Genomic DNA, 18,476 nt, shown 5'->3' with positions numbered 1-18,476 from the left:
AGCATGTATACCTGTGGCGGATTCATTTTGATATTTGGCAAAACTAATACAATTATGTAAGGTTTAAAAATAAAATAAAATGTAAAAAAAAAAAAAAAAAAACCTTGTTCTTGAAAGGCTATTCTCTTACAGCAGGATAACTGACCTGCAGTGAAATGTCTAAAGGAGATTGCTATTTAATGAAAGTAAAGTTACTAAGGCACCTAGGACTCTTTTCTATGCCTCTTCTGAAGTTCTTTTATTTATTTATTTTGTATTGAAAGAAAGTGAAACTGTTAGTCTCTCAGTAGTGTCTGACTCTTTGTGACCCCATGGACTGTAGCCCGCCAGGCTCCTCTGTCCATGGGATTCTCCAGGCAAGAATACTGGAGTGGGTTGCCATGCCCTCCTCCAGGGGATCTTGCTGACCCTGGGATCACACCTGGGTCTCCCGCATTGCAGGCAGATTCTTCACTGTCTGAGACACCAAGGAAGCCCATTTTGTACTGAAGTATAGTTGAATTACAATGTTGTGTTAATTTCTGCTGTACAGAAAGTATCTCAGTTACATATATATGTATGTATATACACATTCATTTCTCTATTCTTTTCCATTGTTCCCTGTGCTATACAGTAGGACTTTGTTGTTTATCCATTCTTTTATTTATTTTTAATAAATAATACACACACCCTAAGTGACGGCTGGTGTTAAGAACAGTTACTCCAGTAATGCTGTCATGGCCCAGACCATTTCTATAGCTTCCTCTTTTAGAATTGACCTGTAGAGGTGTCACAACTCTTATGAAGCAAACTAGTCTCATTGTTTTATAATTGTGCCTGATTTTGACTAAAACCCCTCTTTTACCAGATTTTGAATTGTTTAATCAATTAGAACATGTCAATGTTAAGTGGAACAGGAGAAATTATTTAGTTCAACCCCTTTTAGTTTCTGATGAGAAGGTTTAGCCCCAGAGAAGTTAATTGACTTTCCTAAGAGTACAGAGTAAATTAGCAAATAATTCACACACATCAGAACTATTTGGTTCATACACATCAGTTCTAAATATCCTTTAGCTATTTATTAAAAATCAAATCTATTTTTAAAGGATACATAATTTCCACCATTAAAGATATTAAAATAGAATCTGCCATGGACTCTGCAGATCCTTCCTAAAGTACTCCAGAAGTGTTTTGAACACCATTATTGTAATAAATGTATCTTTATGGATTAAAAAGCTTATCATGTTATTATAATAAATATATTTCCATATGTAAGTTCCATTATTTTTTTTAAAAAATCCATTAGACTGTAGTCATAACTTTTATGTAGATTTCTTAAATTGACACAGAATAAAACTCTATCTCAATTTTGAAATGTTTCTTATTTTTCTCATTTCTCATGGAAAACATCTATAAGATACTTCTAAGATAACCAGACATTATCTCCTGGCTGAGGCAAGCTTGTCCTTATTCTGTGCTGTCCAGTGAGATAGTCATGGACTACATATGGTAATCTCAAACTTAAATTTTAGTTAATTAAATAAAATTAAAAAATCAAGTATTCAGTAGGTACATTGCGTAATAAGCTACCATATTAGATGCCTCAAGTATAAATACTTCTATCAGCACAGAAAATTTTATTAGTTAGTGCTGGTCTAGAGTTGTTGTAGTCAGTATACATATTTTAATTTACTACGAATCTCTTACACTGTCTCTAAAAAAGTTAGAAAGTGGTGGCAAGTTTTGGGGAAAGTACTTTAAATGTTTATTTGTTCTCTAAATGTTGCTAGCTATTCTGCACAGTTTAATTTTTTAAAAGAAGAATTTATTTTCACCCATTTTTTTGGAGCATGATGGTTTGTGTGGAATTCATGTCAACTGTCACGTCCTGGCTGCTAAATTTTAAAATATGCTGAAGTTATGGCAAAAGCTCTGTCAGTGCTGCCAAAGCTAAAGGCAGAAGTGTGTTACTCACTCTCTCGTGTCCCTCTCTTTCACAACCCTCTGGACTGTAGCCTCCAGGCTCCTCTGTCCATGGGATTCTTCAGGCAAGAATACTGGAGTGGGTTGCCATGCCCTCCTCCAGGGGATCTTCCAGACCCAGGGATCAAACCCACATCTCCTGCATTGCAGGCGGATTCTTTACCATTTGAACCACCAGGGCTTCCCTGGTAAGGGCAGAAAGGTCCAGTTAATTGAAATTTTGTTACAATGTCATAACATTTGAAATCAACTAGTCTGGATATAACACAATGGAAATTACGTTGAATTCATTCTTGATAGCCATTTTATTTGCAAAGGCCTTAAATTACCTACCTACCTTTGTTTATCCTAACATCCAGAATGAAAAGTCCACTCACTAAGAAGGCACGGGTCAGCTCTCAAGACTGACCTGGCGTCATGCTCCAGGTCCATTTCCAAGCTCCCCTGGTCCACTGTGAGCAATTCGAGGGCAGTGACCAACCCTCCGTGGCTTTTGTAGGCCTCACGGTACTTCAGATGATACCTTGCCAATACATTTCCCATTAAGGCTTGTTTGAACAAACAAAACAGTTGATCTGGTCTGCCCGGAAAATCACTGTATTTGGGAGCAGGCTCATAGGGTACATGGATGTGACTGCTTCAAATGCTTTTTATTGTGGAGTAATATCTACTGAGCTGACTGCTGGGATGGAACTCCTGTGTGGTTATCAGTACTTTTGGTGAATCTGTGCTGAATTAAATCAGGGACCAATGAATGAGCCACAGGCTCTCAAAGAGAAAGGCTGAAGTGCCACTTGTTCTGTTTGATCTGCAGGAACAGTAAGTCCAGTTTTAAAATAGAGATGAACTAGGAGAGCTATAAATACCATAATAAAATGAGAGCGGGCCCAGAAAATAAGCAGTTTTTAGTCTCTGTGCACACAACATATATCAGTGAAGCACACAAAGGTATATTTTCTGGGTTTCTTTTATCATATATTTCGTATAAAATAGCCTTTTTCTGAGAAATGGGCTTTCTTTGAAAATTAAATAGGTGAATGTTTATCTGCCATGACTCAGCTGGACCAGGTGGACTATAGTCCACTAGGCTCCTCTGTCCATGGAATTCTCCAGACAAGAATAGTCGAGTGGCTTGCCATTTCCTTCTCCAGGGGATCTTCCCGACTCAGGGATTGAACCCTTGTCTCTTGTATCTCTTGCATTGACTGGTGGGTTCTTTACCACTAGCGCCACCTGGGAAGCCCCATGATCCAGTCTAATTCCTTTTTTTTTTGTAAAGAATATTTTTTATAATTAAATTTGTTTCCTTCCCAGCTCAATGGATGTAAAATCTGGTGAAATTTTGCCAGACACGAACAGCATCTATCATGAGCATCTATCAACAGCATCTATCAGGTTATGAGCTACCTTAAGGACTTAGGGAGAAACAGTCCTTCTTTCTGTCCTGCAGGTCCTGACCTTGGTCACGAAGAGTGATAATGTCTAATTTCTTCATTTTTAGATAACAATCGAAAGAGAGAGCGGTGAAGACGTGAGTTCCCCCAAACATGGGAAGGAGGACCCAGACAACATGCCACATGTGGGTGGTAACACTTGGGCTGGCGGCACAGGTTGGTAGTACGGGCACTTTCCTGGGTCAGGCTTCCAGAGACTTCGTGAGCCCATGTGGACAGCCCACCAGCCCCAAGAAGGCTCAGGAATCAGTTTGCCTTCTCCTCCAACCCCATTAGTCAGCTGGAGTGTGCTTCTGCCCTCTGACGCAGCGTGGTTTTAAGACACGGAAAAGCCCTGGCATTTGGAGCCCTGCAGACTCAGCAGACAGTCAGAGGTAGCAACCCCCTAACCTCAGGCTGTTCTGGTCCTCATTCATCAAAGGGGCATACTATGAACTGCCTCTCAAGATTGTGATGAGGATTCAGTAAGATTATGACTACAAAGCGCTGCGCTCAAGACCTGGCATGAAAAATGCATTCATTAAAAGTGTTAATCCCCTCTTTTAAATTCCCTGTCCTTGGGACCATGCCAGAAATCGACAGTAAATTCTTTCTGGACCAGCTGACTTTGAAAAGACATGGTCCTTGTCTTCCATATCTCAGAAGAGAGTACGTCGAGGCTGCAGGGTTCTGTGATAAGAGAGATAGCTGTGGTCTGAGTCGATGGCTGGGGTCCGTCCCTTCCTCTTGGCTGCCTGTCAAGAGCATTGTTCCCAGCCAGGACCACGGCCTTCCTCTTTCCTCTGAGGCAGCTGGAGCGACACAGCTGTGGGGCCGCAGGAATAGGGCCAGACTGTGCACACCGTCTGATCTTATCGCGGCCCTGAGCCGTGCCAGCACGAGCTCCATGCTCCATCTTCGCTGGGGACAGTCTGTGCTCCTTGGCCTTGACAGCCTCGGGAGGAAATGGGCTACCGTGCGGGGACAATGTGGTATCCAGCAGGCCCGTGGGCCCCTCGCTGGCTCTGTTTATGCATCAGGCATCAGCTTGAAAGGAAGGATATTTTTAGAAATGGCCTTTGATCTGGAAGTTAGTGTCAAGCCAGCAGGATTTAATCCCTGTGGAATGCACTGTGGGATGCGCTGGCCAGATGCAGGCTTCCCAGCCATGGGCTACTTAATCTGGAGCGGAGGTGCTCGCTTGTTATTCAGCTCTCATCTACCAGCTCGTATATCTTATAGTCCGGGCTGATGACCCTGCTTTTACTTCCCAGCCGGGTTGTCAATCTATCAAGGCTCTTTCGCTACAAATTCTTTTTCTCTTTGTCCCTCTCTGTCTCAGAATTCTCTGCACTGAAGGTAATCATTTGATTCCATGAATCATTTGATTCCTTTTTCATCATCAAAACCCCTCCGCTGTCTTTCTCCCCCTTATCTTCACAGATTTAGGATATCCAGGGTTAGTTTCAATATTGTACCTTGGGATCTAGACTCTGGCAAGCCTTTTCATTTTGGCACCAGTGGTAAAGAACCTGCCTGCCAGTGCAGGAGATGCAAGAGACATGGGTTCAATCTCTGGGTTGGGAAGATTCCCTGGAGAAGGGCATGCCAACCCCCTCCAGTATTCTTGCCTGGAAAATTCCATAGACAGAGAAGCCTGCCAGGCTATAGTCCATGGGGTCGCAAAGAGTTGGACACAGCTGAGCTCACACTCAGGAGTCACGAGTTCAAATTAAAGCCTTCTTGGAAGTGCAGGTTGTGAAGAATTCCACCCTCACATCTTCTCCACCCCCATCTGACTTTGCCAAGGGACTGATTGTCATCACACCAGCCTCTAGACGGTTATAGGTCATCCCCTCCTTTCACCAGAAACAATCTCATCTCAGCACTGGGAAGTTTTAAGTTCTCATTTATGACCTACCCATAACTAAGGAGCACCTCCGGTAGAAAGGGAGTCAGGTCTCAGGACAGCATTTCCACCCCTGAATCTCATGACCATAGTCCTTCCCGCCCATTGACCATCCATAAGCGACAACCAGGAGTCACACACATCCAAGGTGGAATTTTCCACCAGCAATTTCTAAATAAAAAAGAAATAAGATGTGCTGGAATCAAAGGATAAAAATACTATAATTAATGGGCTGTTCTCATGGTATTTCCCAAAAGGAAATGACCTACCTGGACTTTGATAAGGGAAGCAGAGCATGCTGAGTTGTTGCTTTTAACTTATTACCAATTAAGCCTTCAAGGGAGAAAAGGAGAATGTAGCATAATTTATCCAAAGCCTAAACACTTTCAAAATTTCCACTTTATGAAACTTAGAAATGAGCTCACTCTATGCAACTGGAAGTTGTCTACATAATGATAGTGAGAGAAGTCCCTTATAGAGCTCTCATTTTGTGCCTTGCTGAGTGCGACTGAGACACAGAGAGGTTGGGGAACTTCCCTCAAGGACACGTGACTAGTATGTTGGAACCAGGATTCAAACTCAGGCAGTCTGACTTACCTACACAATACTGTACTATATAATGCTAGTGTTCGTATTAATACTATCAGTATACTATACTAATCAATACTTGACTATAATGTACAAGATTATGCTACCCCTACAATATTGGGATCTCTTCTAAGTTCCCAAGTTATGTGTAAAGGAACAAAAGAAACTAATTGCTAATATTTTAATCATCATAAAGCTGGGGTAATAAACTGGTAACCCAGGACCCAAATCTAGGCAATATATGTATTTTGGCGGTCCAAGTCGTGTTTTAAGATGATTTGAATTTGAATATATTTAGACAAGGCAAGTCCTCTCTAGTTAGCCAAGTTCTCACCACTTCTTATAATATTACCTACCTAGTCTTCTAGGCATTTAATTTATACCTACAACATACAGTTTTACATAATACACATTTACAAGCATGTAAAGGGTTAATTGCTCAGTCATGACCAACTCTTTGCGACCCCATGGACTGTAGCCCACCAGGCTCCTCTGTCCAAGGGATTCTCCAGGCAAGAATACTGGAGTGGATTGCCATTTCCTTCCCCAACAAGCATGTAAACTTGGGTTTATATTTTAAAACTGTCCTGAAACTGGCAGTATTTATCTGTTGCATGTTATTCTAAGCTAAAAGTCAAAGTAAAACTGACTTCTCATCTTGGCTCAGCCACTGATATGAGTTCACATGTCTGTCACTTAACCTTTCTGCACTTTATTTTTACCACTTGCAAACCAGAAGCAATATCCATACCCTGACCATCTTTCTTTGATTTTAATGAAAAATCAGATTACTGTGAAGAAAGAGTGTTGTTCATTTAATTAACATATATATACGACATATTTGGGGCTTACCCAGTGGCTCAGAGGTAGAGAATCTACCTGCAAGGCAGGAGCCACAAGTTCAGCCTGGGTTGGGAAGATCTGCTGGAGGAGAGGGCATGGTAACCCATTCCAGTATTCTTGCCTGGAGAATCCCCATGGACAGAGGAGCCTGTCGCAGAGTTGGATATGACTGAAGCGACTGCACGCGCACACACATCAAGTATTTATGGTGTTTAAGCCATTCTTACAGGTACAGAGCTACAAAGATATATAATCCCATTCATCCTATAGATGGTAAAAAAAAGAAAAAATTTAAGGAATAACAAGCAGGGCATAAGAGTGTTGATCCCTGTGTGGCTGTCATCAAGTCAGGTGTCATAGATTTTGGACTGAGCCTTGACATATGGGTTGGAATTAGTTGGATGGAGAAGAAGAACATCCTAAACTAGGGGACACCTTGTGTTTCCAGGAGAAAGTCATTTGAATAATTATTAGTTTTCCCACTGGCTCAGCGATAAAGAATGTGCCTGCACTGCAGGAGCCGTGGGAGACATGGTTTTGTTCCCTGGGCAGGGAAGATCCCCTGGAGAAGGGCATGGCAACCCACTCCAATATTCTTGCCTGGGAAATCCCATGGACAGAGGAGGCTGGCAAACTACAATCCATAGTGTCTCAAAGAGTCGGACACGACTTAAGGGACTTAGCACAGCACACAGGTATAATTAATCTACTTCATGGGCTTGCCTTAAAGCCCCGCTCTTTTGTGGTCTAGATCAGACTAATCACCTGGACTTCATGGTTTCCTCCCAGGTGGAAGAGACACCGCAGGCCTGGGCGGCAAGGGAGGTCCTTACCGGCTGGACGCAGGCCACACGGTCTACCAGGTCTCTGAGGCCGAGAAAGACGCTGTTCCCGAGGAGGTGAAGAGAGCTGCGAGAGAGATGGGCCAGAGAGCGTTTCAACAGAGGTGGGTGGTCCCCAGCACGTCCGGAGCGGGGAAACGTCACGGCAAACCCTGGGCAGACCCAGGGTTCTGTGATTCTCCACTTTATGCAGCCACTTAGACCACAAACTGCAACCCGTTGCCACCTCACCCCCCATTGGAGACAGCTGAGTGAACACAATCCCTGGCTCTTTCTGCTCAGGCCCTTTTAAATGTATTAATTGCATATAACGGTATAGAGGAAGGACTGAGCACGTTCGAAGGTAAAACCAGGGACTTCCCTGGGCAGTCCAGTGCTTAAGGCTTCACCTTCCAATGCAGGGAGTGCAGGTTGATCCCTGGTTAGGGAGCTACGATCCCACATGCCTCAAGGCCAAAAAGCCAAAGCATAGAAAACAGAAGCAATATTGTCACAAATTCAGTGAAAACTTTAAAAAACAGTCCACATCAAAAAAATAAATAAATAAATCTTTTAACAAAGTAAAACCAAAGGTATGTCCCTGTGGAAAAAACTAAAGTCAGATCATTCCATCCACATCTATTCCCAGGCCACAAAGCAAATTGAGATAACATTCCGTGATGGTCCCTTCCTGCCCCTCAGGAATCTTGTAGATTTATGTGGAGACAGGACTAGCGTACACACACACACACACACACACACTCCCACACACATACTTTCACACTCACCCTGGTTAAGTGCTGAAGTCACGTGATACAGAGGCTGTGCCCTCCAGCGATATAGAGAAGGGGAAAGTCACTGGGCTGATGAGAGGTGAGGCCTGAACACAGCCAGCATTTGGACCTTCCAGGAAGGGAAAGCTAAGTGAGCAAGCCAGGATGAGCAGAGTGACTGTGGCGGAGACAGCCAGCCATATCCAGAAAGAGGGTACCAGCTGGGGCTGGTGGGAAGTGGGGTTGACTGTCAGTGGGTGGAGGCCTTGAGATCCAGGCCCATGAGCCTGTAGCTTTCATTCTGGAACCATGTGGGGCCACTCTGATTGGAATCATCTAGAACATGAGAAGAAACCTCATGACCCTTTCCCTGGACATCCACCTGGGTTCTTCAGCTCAAAGTGACAAGTACCTAAGAACCAGGAAGATCTCCTTTGGGATTGAGGGTGAGAGTCATGGTCTGGGAGGCAGATTTACGCTGTTGGGCTCCACAGAAGGAGCTGGGCACAGTTCAGATAAACCATGCTCTCCAGCGTCCACGAGTTCCGAAATTCCTCCCATGCAGGACATCTGGTATTACACTATCTGCTGGGCTTAAACATCCTGCAAGTAAACAGTCCAGAACAATGGGGACAAAAACTCAGGTCCCTGCGGACACACCCTCAGGAAAGCCTGCGAGGCTTTGGGCCCTCGTGTACTCAGCAGGCAGGTTCGACAAGTGTCACCCCCAGCCCTTCTGCCGGCTTCCCTGGAGACCTCCAACAGTTGATTTCTCCTCGCCGTGCGTCAGTCTGTTCTTCTGGTGATAGGTGGCTCCCTTCCCCCTTCCTCTCACAGAGGTTGCAAGGACAAATGATGTTAGGAATGGAAACAATTTAAACTGCTCAAAAAAAAAGTGGGAGCAATCCAATAATGCAAGATCTTGTTAGAATTAAGACACAGTTTTAATTTTACATTTCATGTAAACAATAAATATTTATTTGGGAAAGGAACAGAATAATTAGATACACATCATCTTCTCCTTCCCAACCAATGAGTTCCTGTTGTTCCCACACTGAAAATCTCACCAGCCCTTTCTCAGTTTTTGTGTAAGTGGGCAAGTGAATCGAGCAATTCACACAGAAGGACTTGTAAGTCGTGGTGGTGGTTTGGTCGCTAAGTCGTGTCTGACTCTTGCAGTGCCATGAACTGTAGCCTGCCAGTCTCCTCTGTCCTTGGAATTCTCTAGGCAAGAATACTGGAGTGGGTTACCATTTACTTCTCCAATTGTAAGTCATGCTTGGGTGCAAGTGTAGAACCCCTTCTCTAATTCCCATGATAGACAGTGAGGAATCTGGTTCTGTTAAATACAGTTACCCCACAGGATAAAGAAATTAGGGAGCATCTGTGATAATAAGGCAACTAAATTTAGTGGATATAAGGGAGGAGAGAGAAAAAGTGGAGAAGGGAACTGAGAAAACCGTGAACGCATTACTCACTTCGTCGTGTCTGACTCTTTGCAACCCCTTGGACTGTAGCCCGCCAGTCTTCTCTGTCCATGGGATTCTCCAGGCAAGAATACTGGAGTGGGTTGCCATTCCCTTCTCCAGGGAATCTTCCCGACCCAGGGATCGAACCCAGGTCCCCCGCATCGCAGGCAGCTTCTTTACCATCTGAGACACCATACACCTCTACTAAATGCTGCAGAGAAGAATCCAAATCCAAGTGAAAGAGTACCAGAAGGTACTTCAAATACAGAGGAGCTGGACAAGGGGATGAGAAAGGAGAGGATGAAATAAAAGCATGTGGAGACCCTGAAAAAGACAGAAAACACAGAAAAATGTTGCTTTCTACTTTTGTGTAGTAATAGTCCCATTTGATGAGTATTCAGTTTAGTACTACTAAAGTCTGGCATCCAGTCCCGTCACTTCATGGCAAATATGTGGGGAAAAAGTGGGAACAGTGACAGATTTTAATTTCTTGGGCTCCAGAATCACTGCAGATGGTGACTGCAGCCTTGAAATTAAAGGACACTTGTTCCTTGGAAGAAAAGCTATGACAAACCTAGATAGCACATTAAAAAGCAGAGGCATTACTTTGCTGACAAATGTCCATATTGTCAAAGCTGTGGTTTTTCCAGTAGTCATATATGGATGTGAGAGTTGGACCATAAAGAAGACTGAGCATCAAAGAACTGATGATTTCGAATTGTGGTGTTGAAGACTCTTGAGAGTCCCTTGGACAGCAAGGAGATCCAAACAGTCCATCCTAAAGGAAATCAGTCCTGAATAATCACTGGAAGGACTGATGCTGAAGCTGAAGCTCCAATGCTTTGGCCACCTGATGCAAAGAACTAACTCATTGGAAAAGACCCTGATGCTGGGAAAGATTGAAGGCAGGAGAAGAAGCGGGCAGCAGAGGATGAGATGTTTAGATATCATCACCCTGACTCAATGGACATGCATCTGAGCAAACTCCAGGAGATAGTGAAGTACAGAGGAGCCTGGCAAGATGTAGTCCATGAGGTTACAAAGAGTCAGACATGACTTAACTACTGAACAGCAACAGCAAAGTTTTTCTTAAACTTTTTATTATGAAACTTTTCAAACATAAACAAAAATAGAAACATGTAGTGAATCTGTGGACCTATTCTCTCAACTTCAAGAAGAAAATCTGACTCCCTTCCTAGTTCCCAACCCTGAGTTTTTTGTTTTTAGCTAATTCAAGATTTTCTATCTTTTTTATCATAAATAGTTCAGAGTTTATCTCTGAATACTTTATTTAAAAAAATAAAAATACACAATACTATTCAGTTCAGTCACTCAGTCTTGCCTGACTCTTTACAGCCCCATGGACTGTAGCACGCCAGACTTCCCTGGCCATCATCAACTCCCAGAGTTTGCTCAAACTCATGTCCATCAAGTCGGCAATGCCATCCAACCGTCTCATCCTCTGTTGTCCCCTTCTCCTCCTGCCTTCAACCTTTCCCAGCATCAGGGTTTTTCAAATGAGTCAGTTCTTCCCATCAGGTGGCCAAAGTATTGGAGCTTCAGCTTCAGCATCAGTCCTTCCAATGAATATTCAGGACTGATTTCCTTTAGGATGGACTGGTTAGATCTCCTTGCAGTCCAAGGGACTCTCAAGAGTCTTCTCCAGTACCACAGTTCAAAAGCATCAATTCTTCAGTGCTTAGCTTGACTACTGAAAAAACCATAGCTTTAACTAGATGGACCTTTGTCGGTAAAAGAATCATTCTTCACTATCATCCAATAGTTAGTTTCAAAGCTATTTTGCAAGTCTAGGTAAATGCAGAATGAAGTCAAAGCCCTGTACGTATGCTTTTATAGCAGCTGATACCTTCTTTCCATGGAAATGGCAACCCACTCCAGTGTTCTTGCCTGGAGAATCCCAGGGACGGGGGAGCCTGGTGGGCCGGCGTCTATGGGGTCGCACAGAGTCGGACACGACTGAAGCGACGTAGCAGCAGCAGCAGCAGCAACCTTCTCTCCATAGTTCTTATCACTATTTCCCATTGTGTTACTGGTATGAATAGTTGATTTCTTCTCCACTGACTTCAAGTTCCTTGAGGGCAGGGTGTTTTTGCCCTCTACCACTTAGCAACAAAACAATAGCAAAACATCCCCAGTAGCTACACAAAGAACCTAGTGCATAGCAAGCACATACATGTTTGTGAATGGATAATACACACGTGCGAACAAGTAATGCTATCACCCTTTCGTGCTTAATTCAAATACTGGCTGAAACCAAACTGACGGCCAGCCCGACCCATCAGCCTAGGGGTCCAGCATATTGCCCTGAAGAGCCTAATTCTACTGGTGGGTTTTGACATCATCAGCAGAGCATTTAGTTAGCATTCATTTGTATCTGGATTTTGGCTAGATACTGGCTCTTACTTGTCATGAACTGATTAACTCAGGAAGAATAACAGAAGTAGACAAGCATAAGACACGTACAAAGCAGGACAGACATTAAACCAACAAAACAGGAATGAAATAGATGGCGAGGTGCTTTTATATGCTTGGAAAAGCCTCTCAGGTGGGCGCCAATTGTGGAAATTGTACCCACGACCATGTGCAAGACTAATCAGCCCTACCCAGTAGATCTTAGCTTATGTTTGTTTTCCTCATAAACGATCCAAAATTACAGTATTTAAATCTGACCTATATGAAAAAGTAAAATGAGACCTAAAATTCCCAGACTCTTACGTAACAATAAATATACCCTGTAAGAATACGCTGTGCCAGCAAAGCGCAGTCAGTCTGCGTAGATTACTAGGATGTGAAGCAGCTGTGCCCTGCAGTTTTGATCAGGGTTAAAGCAGCAGAGAGACACGTTTTCAGCCAGCTCTGTGGGCCGGAGAGTATTAGCGCTGGGGGTCTTGTCTGATGCAGAGGCCAGCGTGTCCTGTTTTCTTTCCCCACTCCCTGCTTCGGCCTTCATCTTTGAGAATGTTATCAGCTTTGAACACCTTGTAGGTGATCTTCGTGAAAGCTAACACAGCTTGGAATATGATTTCCAGACTTCTTCCTAATTAGAACAGCATGTGGTGTGTTTTGGGAGCAACACACTCATGCCAGAGGTATCATTGTAACTAGAGTTAGTTCAGATCTCTCTACAAAAAACCAGTCTGCCTGGGGTGACTTACCAACTGCCTGGTTCCTTCCTTGATGTGTGTGTGTGTGTGTGTCCTGCTAAGGACAAGCTTTATGCCGACTTTTTTCCCCTAACCTCTCTTATTTGAGTGAGAGTGTACTGGCCTCCCAGGTAGGAAGGATGTTGGTAAAATATCTTGCAGTGGTCATCATGCCCAACATCTGTCAGGCTTGACACTTGAGACGTATCTTCATCGATGGAAACTTAAGAGAGGTTTAAGAGATTGCCAAAACTACACATAAGAGGTCAAATCCTGCACACATATTCTTTTCTGTCCTTCAGAACAGAGAGGAAATTCGATTTATAGGGCACCTTCGCGTGTCACCTCAGGAAATAACCATTCAGATGTTATTTACCTTTCGGGTATTTACTGTTTGATAACCAGTGTTTTCAAAGTCCTACTTGGCAGCATTTCTTGCATGCCACTGGGTACCAGGGCTTGTGCTGGCACTGAGATGCTGAGAAAAAATAAGGCACATTCCTTTCCCCAGAGGATTACAAGAGAAAATATCAGAGCACCTCACATGTAGTAAAGTTCATTAAATTTCATTAAATATTTGGCTCAAGTACACACACCCATATGTATACATGCATTTTTGTATACTGGATCTCAATGTAAAGATCATTTTCTGCTGTGGAAAATATGTTTGAAAAACACTCTGATAGAGCAAAATAGACATGTATTAAAAGCAATAAATAATAATGGAGAAGGAAATGGCAACCCACTCCAGTATTCTTGCCTGGAGAGTCCCGGGGACGGGGGAGCCTGGTGGGCTGCCATCTATGGGGTCGCACAGAGTCAGACACGATTGAAGCGACTTAGCAGCAAAAGCAATAAAATGTACAGGTTCCATAGCAGATATCTATGGAAGATACGTGAAGGAGACTGATCATGGAGGGACCAAGCAAGACTTCGTAGGACGTGATCTTGACACTTGAGGTGGCGTTAGCTAACCAGCCAGGTGGTAGGGCAGGAACTGCCCGTCTGCCCTCATGGTGGTCTAAGCCCAACATGGTGTGATTCTAATAAGACTCCAGCACTCTGCCCTCTGATGAATGGAATCTTCCCAGAGCACGGCCTGATGGGAGGAATAGAGACCATTCATCCTCAGTGAGAGCGTTAGGGGGTTCATCTCCAGCCAAGGGAAATAAGAATACACTCCAGATAAGAGTTTCAGCTCAACATCAAGGATCCATACCTCCAACATTGCATGCGTGCACACACTTGTACACACATACATACACACATACAGTAGCAATAGCTTAGAAAACCGTGTTGTGGTCAGGCTTTTGATATACATTCATCTTTCTCTATTCTAGTATTAGTACCCTTTTCATTTATAGAAATTTGTAGAAATTTCTATAAATTACATTTCTATAAATTTATTTATAAATTACATTTATAGAAATTTGTGTCATCGAATTAGCCTATTATGAATACAACACTGCAAAACCTTCTACTTCTGACTAGTTTAAGATACTGTAGGGCTTTTCTGATGGCTCAGCTGGTATAGAATCCACCTGTAATACAGGGGACACAGGAAATGAGGGTTCAGTCCCTGGGTCGGGAAGACCCCTGGAGGAGGCATGGCAGCCCACTCGAGTATTCTTGCCTGGAGAATCCCATGGACAGAAGAGCTTGGGGGCTACAATCTACAGGTCGCAAAGAGTCGGACACAACTGAGCACGCAGCATTAGCACGTTTTAAACAGTGGAGTCTTATTTGTATTTCAGTGATTTATCTCAGTTTGTTTTGAGCATCTGTTATGCTAGGCATCCTGCTGACCACCATGCAGATAAAGATGAGAAAAAATAAAGGAGACAGCTGGGGAGGCAGGAAGCAGACTGTAGCACAGGTAGCAACCACTGTATAGCGACAAGCACGAAGGGATACTAGAGCCCAGACCACAGCCCAGAGATGAGAGCAGGCTTCCTGGAAGAGGCGACCACTGATTTGAAGAGTTCTGGGAGTCGGCAGGTAAAGAAGGGTGGGAGAGAAACCAGGTGGAGCCTCAGAGGCAAGGGCGCCGGGGGTGTTTAGGAAACTGCAAGTGTAGAGGCAGGGCTGCAGCCGAAGCAAATAATGAAAAGTAATAAAAAGGAGCACCGGAATTTCAGCAGCACGGCAGTATTAGAACACAGTTATTAAAAGGGCACAATCAGCGATTTCGGAAAACTCCTGTTTTACGAAGCAACCTTTTTATTGACAGTCTCTGGGCAGGAGCTGTTACCTTGGTCAACCAAATCTATGTCCTCGGTCTTAAAAAGCATCCCATGGGATCTCTCTAGGACCCCGCCGCAGGGACTTACCACCTGCCAACATCACAGGCACACGTCTGGGATGCAGTAGTGGTGCGCTACACAGCCCACGCACACCGGCTCTTTCTAATTCAGGGGCCCTCTCTGTTGATAGCTCAAAATCAGTTACCACAAACGTCAACAAACACTACAAATCAGGGCTGCTTTTCCCCTTCAGGGCAACTTGTTTACCATTTTCCAGCGCATCGCTACACACACATTCCTCTCTTCTGAAACATTAGCTGGAGACATCACTTCTTGCCTTTCCTTTATTTCTTTTTACTTAAACTAGCTGGTTTTCTGTATTCTTTAATTGTTATTTTTAATTAATTAATTTCTATTGAAGTATGATTGCTTTACAATGTTGTGTTAGCTTCTCGGTTCAGTTCAGTTCAGTTGCTCAGTCGTGTCTGACTCTTTGCAACCCCGTGGACTGTAGCACGCCAGGCCTCCTGTCCATCACCAACTCCCGGAGCTTGCTCAAACTCGTGTCCATCAAACCATCTCATCCTCTGTCATCCCCTTCTCCTCCTGCCTTCAATCTCTCCCAACATCAGGGTCTTTTCCAATGAGTCAGCTCTTCACATCAGGTGGCCAAAGTATTGGAGTTTCAGCTTCAACATCAGTCCCTCCAGTGAACATTCAGGACTGATTTCCTCTAGGATGGACTGGTTGGATCTCCTTGCAGTCCAAGGGACTCTCAAGAGTCTTCTCCAACACCACAGTCCAAAAGCATCAATTCTTTGGCACTCAGCCTTCTTTATGGTCCAACTCTCACATCCATGTTAGCTTCTACTGTGCAGCAAACACAGTCAGATACACATATACATGTATCCCCTCCCTTTCGGATTTCCCTCCTACTTAGGACACCACAGTGCATTAAGTAGAGTTCTCTGTGGTGTACAGTATGTTCCTATCAGTTGTCTATTTTATATATTCTCTGATAGCTCAGTTGGTAAAGAATCTATATTCAATATAGGAGACCCTGGTTCCATTCCTGGATCAGGAAGATCAGCTGGAGAAGGGATAGGCTACCCACTCCAGTATTCCTGGGCTTCCCTTGGGGCTCAGCTGGTAAAGAATCTGCCTGCAATGTGGGAGACCTGGGTTTGATCCCTGGGTTGGGAACATCCCCTGGAGAAGGGAAAGGTACCCACTCCAGTATTCTGGCCTGGAGAATTCCATGGACTGTATAGTCCATGGGGTTGCAAAGGGTCGGACACGACTGAGCGACTTTCACTTTTACTTTCATCAGTAGCGTACAGGCTTCCCTGGTGGCTCAGCAGTAAAGAATCTGCCTGCCAATGCAGGAGATGCGGATTTGATCCCTGGGTTGAGAAGAGAAGGAAATGGCAACCCACTCCAATATTCTTACCTGGGAAATCCCTTGGACAGGAGCCTGGTGGGCAGGCTCTAGTTCACGGGAATCAGACAGGACTTAGCGACTAAGCAACCACAGCAGGCAGTAGTCTGCATGTATCAGTCCCAGCCTCCCAATTTCTCCCATCCCACCGCCTTCCCCCTTGTTGTCCATGCATTTGTTCTCTCTGACTTCTTGCTTTTTCTCCTCAAAGGCAAACTGAGTTACTAAGAAGTTGGCTATTTCTAGCAGTAGGTGACTGTCAGTAAAAGACCCACGGATACTTGCTCTCAGCTGTTGTCTTTTTCACCCTCCAATTTTAGGCTAAAGGAGATCCAAATGAGTGAATATGATGCTGCCACCTATGAAAGGTTTTCAGGGGCTGTTCGACGACAGGTGCACTCCCTCCGAATTATCCTGGATAATTTACAGGTAATCAACATGAACGAACCAAGAAAATAATCTGGTCACCCAATTAGACCCACCCCAGAACCACTGGAGAAATTTATCTGTATCCTAGACAGACGGTCAGAAAAAATTAACTAATGCCAAAATGTCTGCATAAAACCTGTGGGTCACTCTCTGGCCGTCTTAGTTGAATTTTCGTAAAAATATTTGACCTCAGCTTTCCTCCTGTCCAGGAAGCAGTAGTTTGACTGGCGACTTCAAAAGCATCAGACTTCCTGATTTCCCTTATCTAGACCTATGAGCACCTCACCTCATAGAACAATGGAACACTGAATGATTGAATTCTCTTCCACTTAACAAATGCTCACTTCCCTGGGCATTGAGGGCAGCTTCTGAGGGGCTCTGAGCTCCCGGGCCAGGCAGTAGGTGAATCAGAGCCAAAAGGAGGGATTCCTGGGAGATGAGGACGATGCCAAATGGTGCTGGCACCTAACTGAAGAGGGGGTATAGTCACGTCCGTTCGTTCATTTCTTAAGTTATTGATGGGACAGAAAAATAAAATGCAGCCCTTGCTGTCAAAGAAGAAACTTAAAGAAGACAAGCAAACGGTTTCCTAAGTTCTGTAGAGAACGTGCATGCTTCTGGCGGGGTGAGTGAGAATCAGCTTTATGGAAGATGAAATGCTTGAGTTCACTCCTGAAAGATCCTGAGGACTCTTCCAGCTGGTTGAGGAGTCAGGACATTTCTGACACGGGACGCGGCACATACGAGTGCACTGAGGCCTGGGGGATCACAGTGAGCTCAGAGAGGAGCACGTAATTCAGTGTGGCTGAGAAGACGGTGTGTGTGGTGGGAGACGATGGCAAGGGAACAGGCGGGCCACGTTGTGAGGACCAGATGGTGATCTGGCCCTGGATGACATGAGAGCATAGCAGCACTGGGTTTTACCCTGTGGACCAAAGGGCCACTGGGAGATTCACAGTTCTAGGAAGAAATACAAGAATATGTTTTTAACTGAAGGAATCAGAATTCCCTTCTGATTAATGTGTTGACTGGTATTCATTGGGCACCATGCTATAGCTACTTTTACAGACATTGTTGCATTTAATTTCACATCAGTCCTTTAAGATAAATGTTATGTTTACAAGACCAGTCAAAGGAAGAAAAGTCAGATCCACTAAGGTGACTTCTTAAAATATTTTCAAGTGTTTCCCTTAGGGAATTTTTTTTTTTAATCCACCAAGGTGTTAAATGGGCTTTCTGGTCCTCAGTTTGGAACCCTAGGGGCAGTTGAAAATAGCTACTGGCCAAAGACAGACAGGGCCTGCTGTGGCATATGGATCTGTAGTTTGCAACCAGAGCAAGGAGACCTGGGTTTGGTCCCCTTTGGGGCATCTCCTGCCAGTCCCACCTGGTTCTGATTGACTC

General features: G+C 44.1%; 1 protein-coding gene across 1 annotated transcript in view; it reads left to right on the top strand.

Annotated features, from left to right (window-relative positions):
• The window catches only part of LOC104983958 (von Willebrand factor A domain-containing protein 8-like), a 186,721-nt gene extending 168,537 nt beyond the window's left edge, over window positions 1-18,184 (top strand). The window contains exons 19-21 of the mRNA XM_010833524.1: window positions 3,464-3,572; window positions 7,525-7,681; window positions 16,964-18,184. Of these exons, the coding sequence (XP_010831826.1) occupies window positions 3,464-3,572; window positions 7,525-7,681; window positions 16,964-17,102 (405 nt within the window). The 3' untranslated portion in view covers window positions 17,103-18,184. The remainder of the gene's footprint in view (window positions 1-3,463; window positions 3,573-7,524; window positions 7,682-16,963) is intronic.
• The last annotated feature ends 292 nt before the right edge of the window (window positions 18,185-18,476 follow it).

This window comes from Bison bison, unplaced genomic scaffold (assembly GCF_000754665.1).
Source record: "Bison bison bison isolate TAMUID 2011002044 unplaced genomic scaffold, Bison_UMD1.0 scf7180017863702, whole genome shotgun sequence".
Lineage (NCBI taxonomy): Eukaryota > Metazoa > Chordata > Mammalia > Artiodactyla > Bovidae > Bison > Bison bison.
Note: the sequence above shows the minus strand (reverse complement) of the source record. Positions and strands in the feature narration are given on the sequence as shown.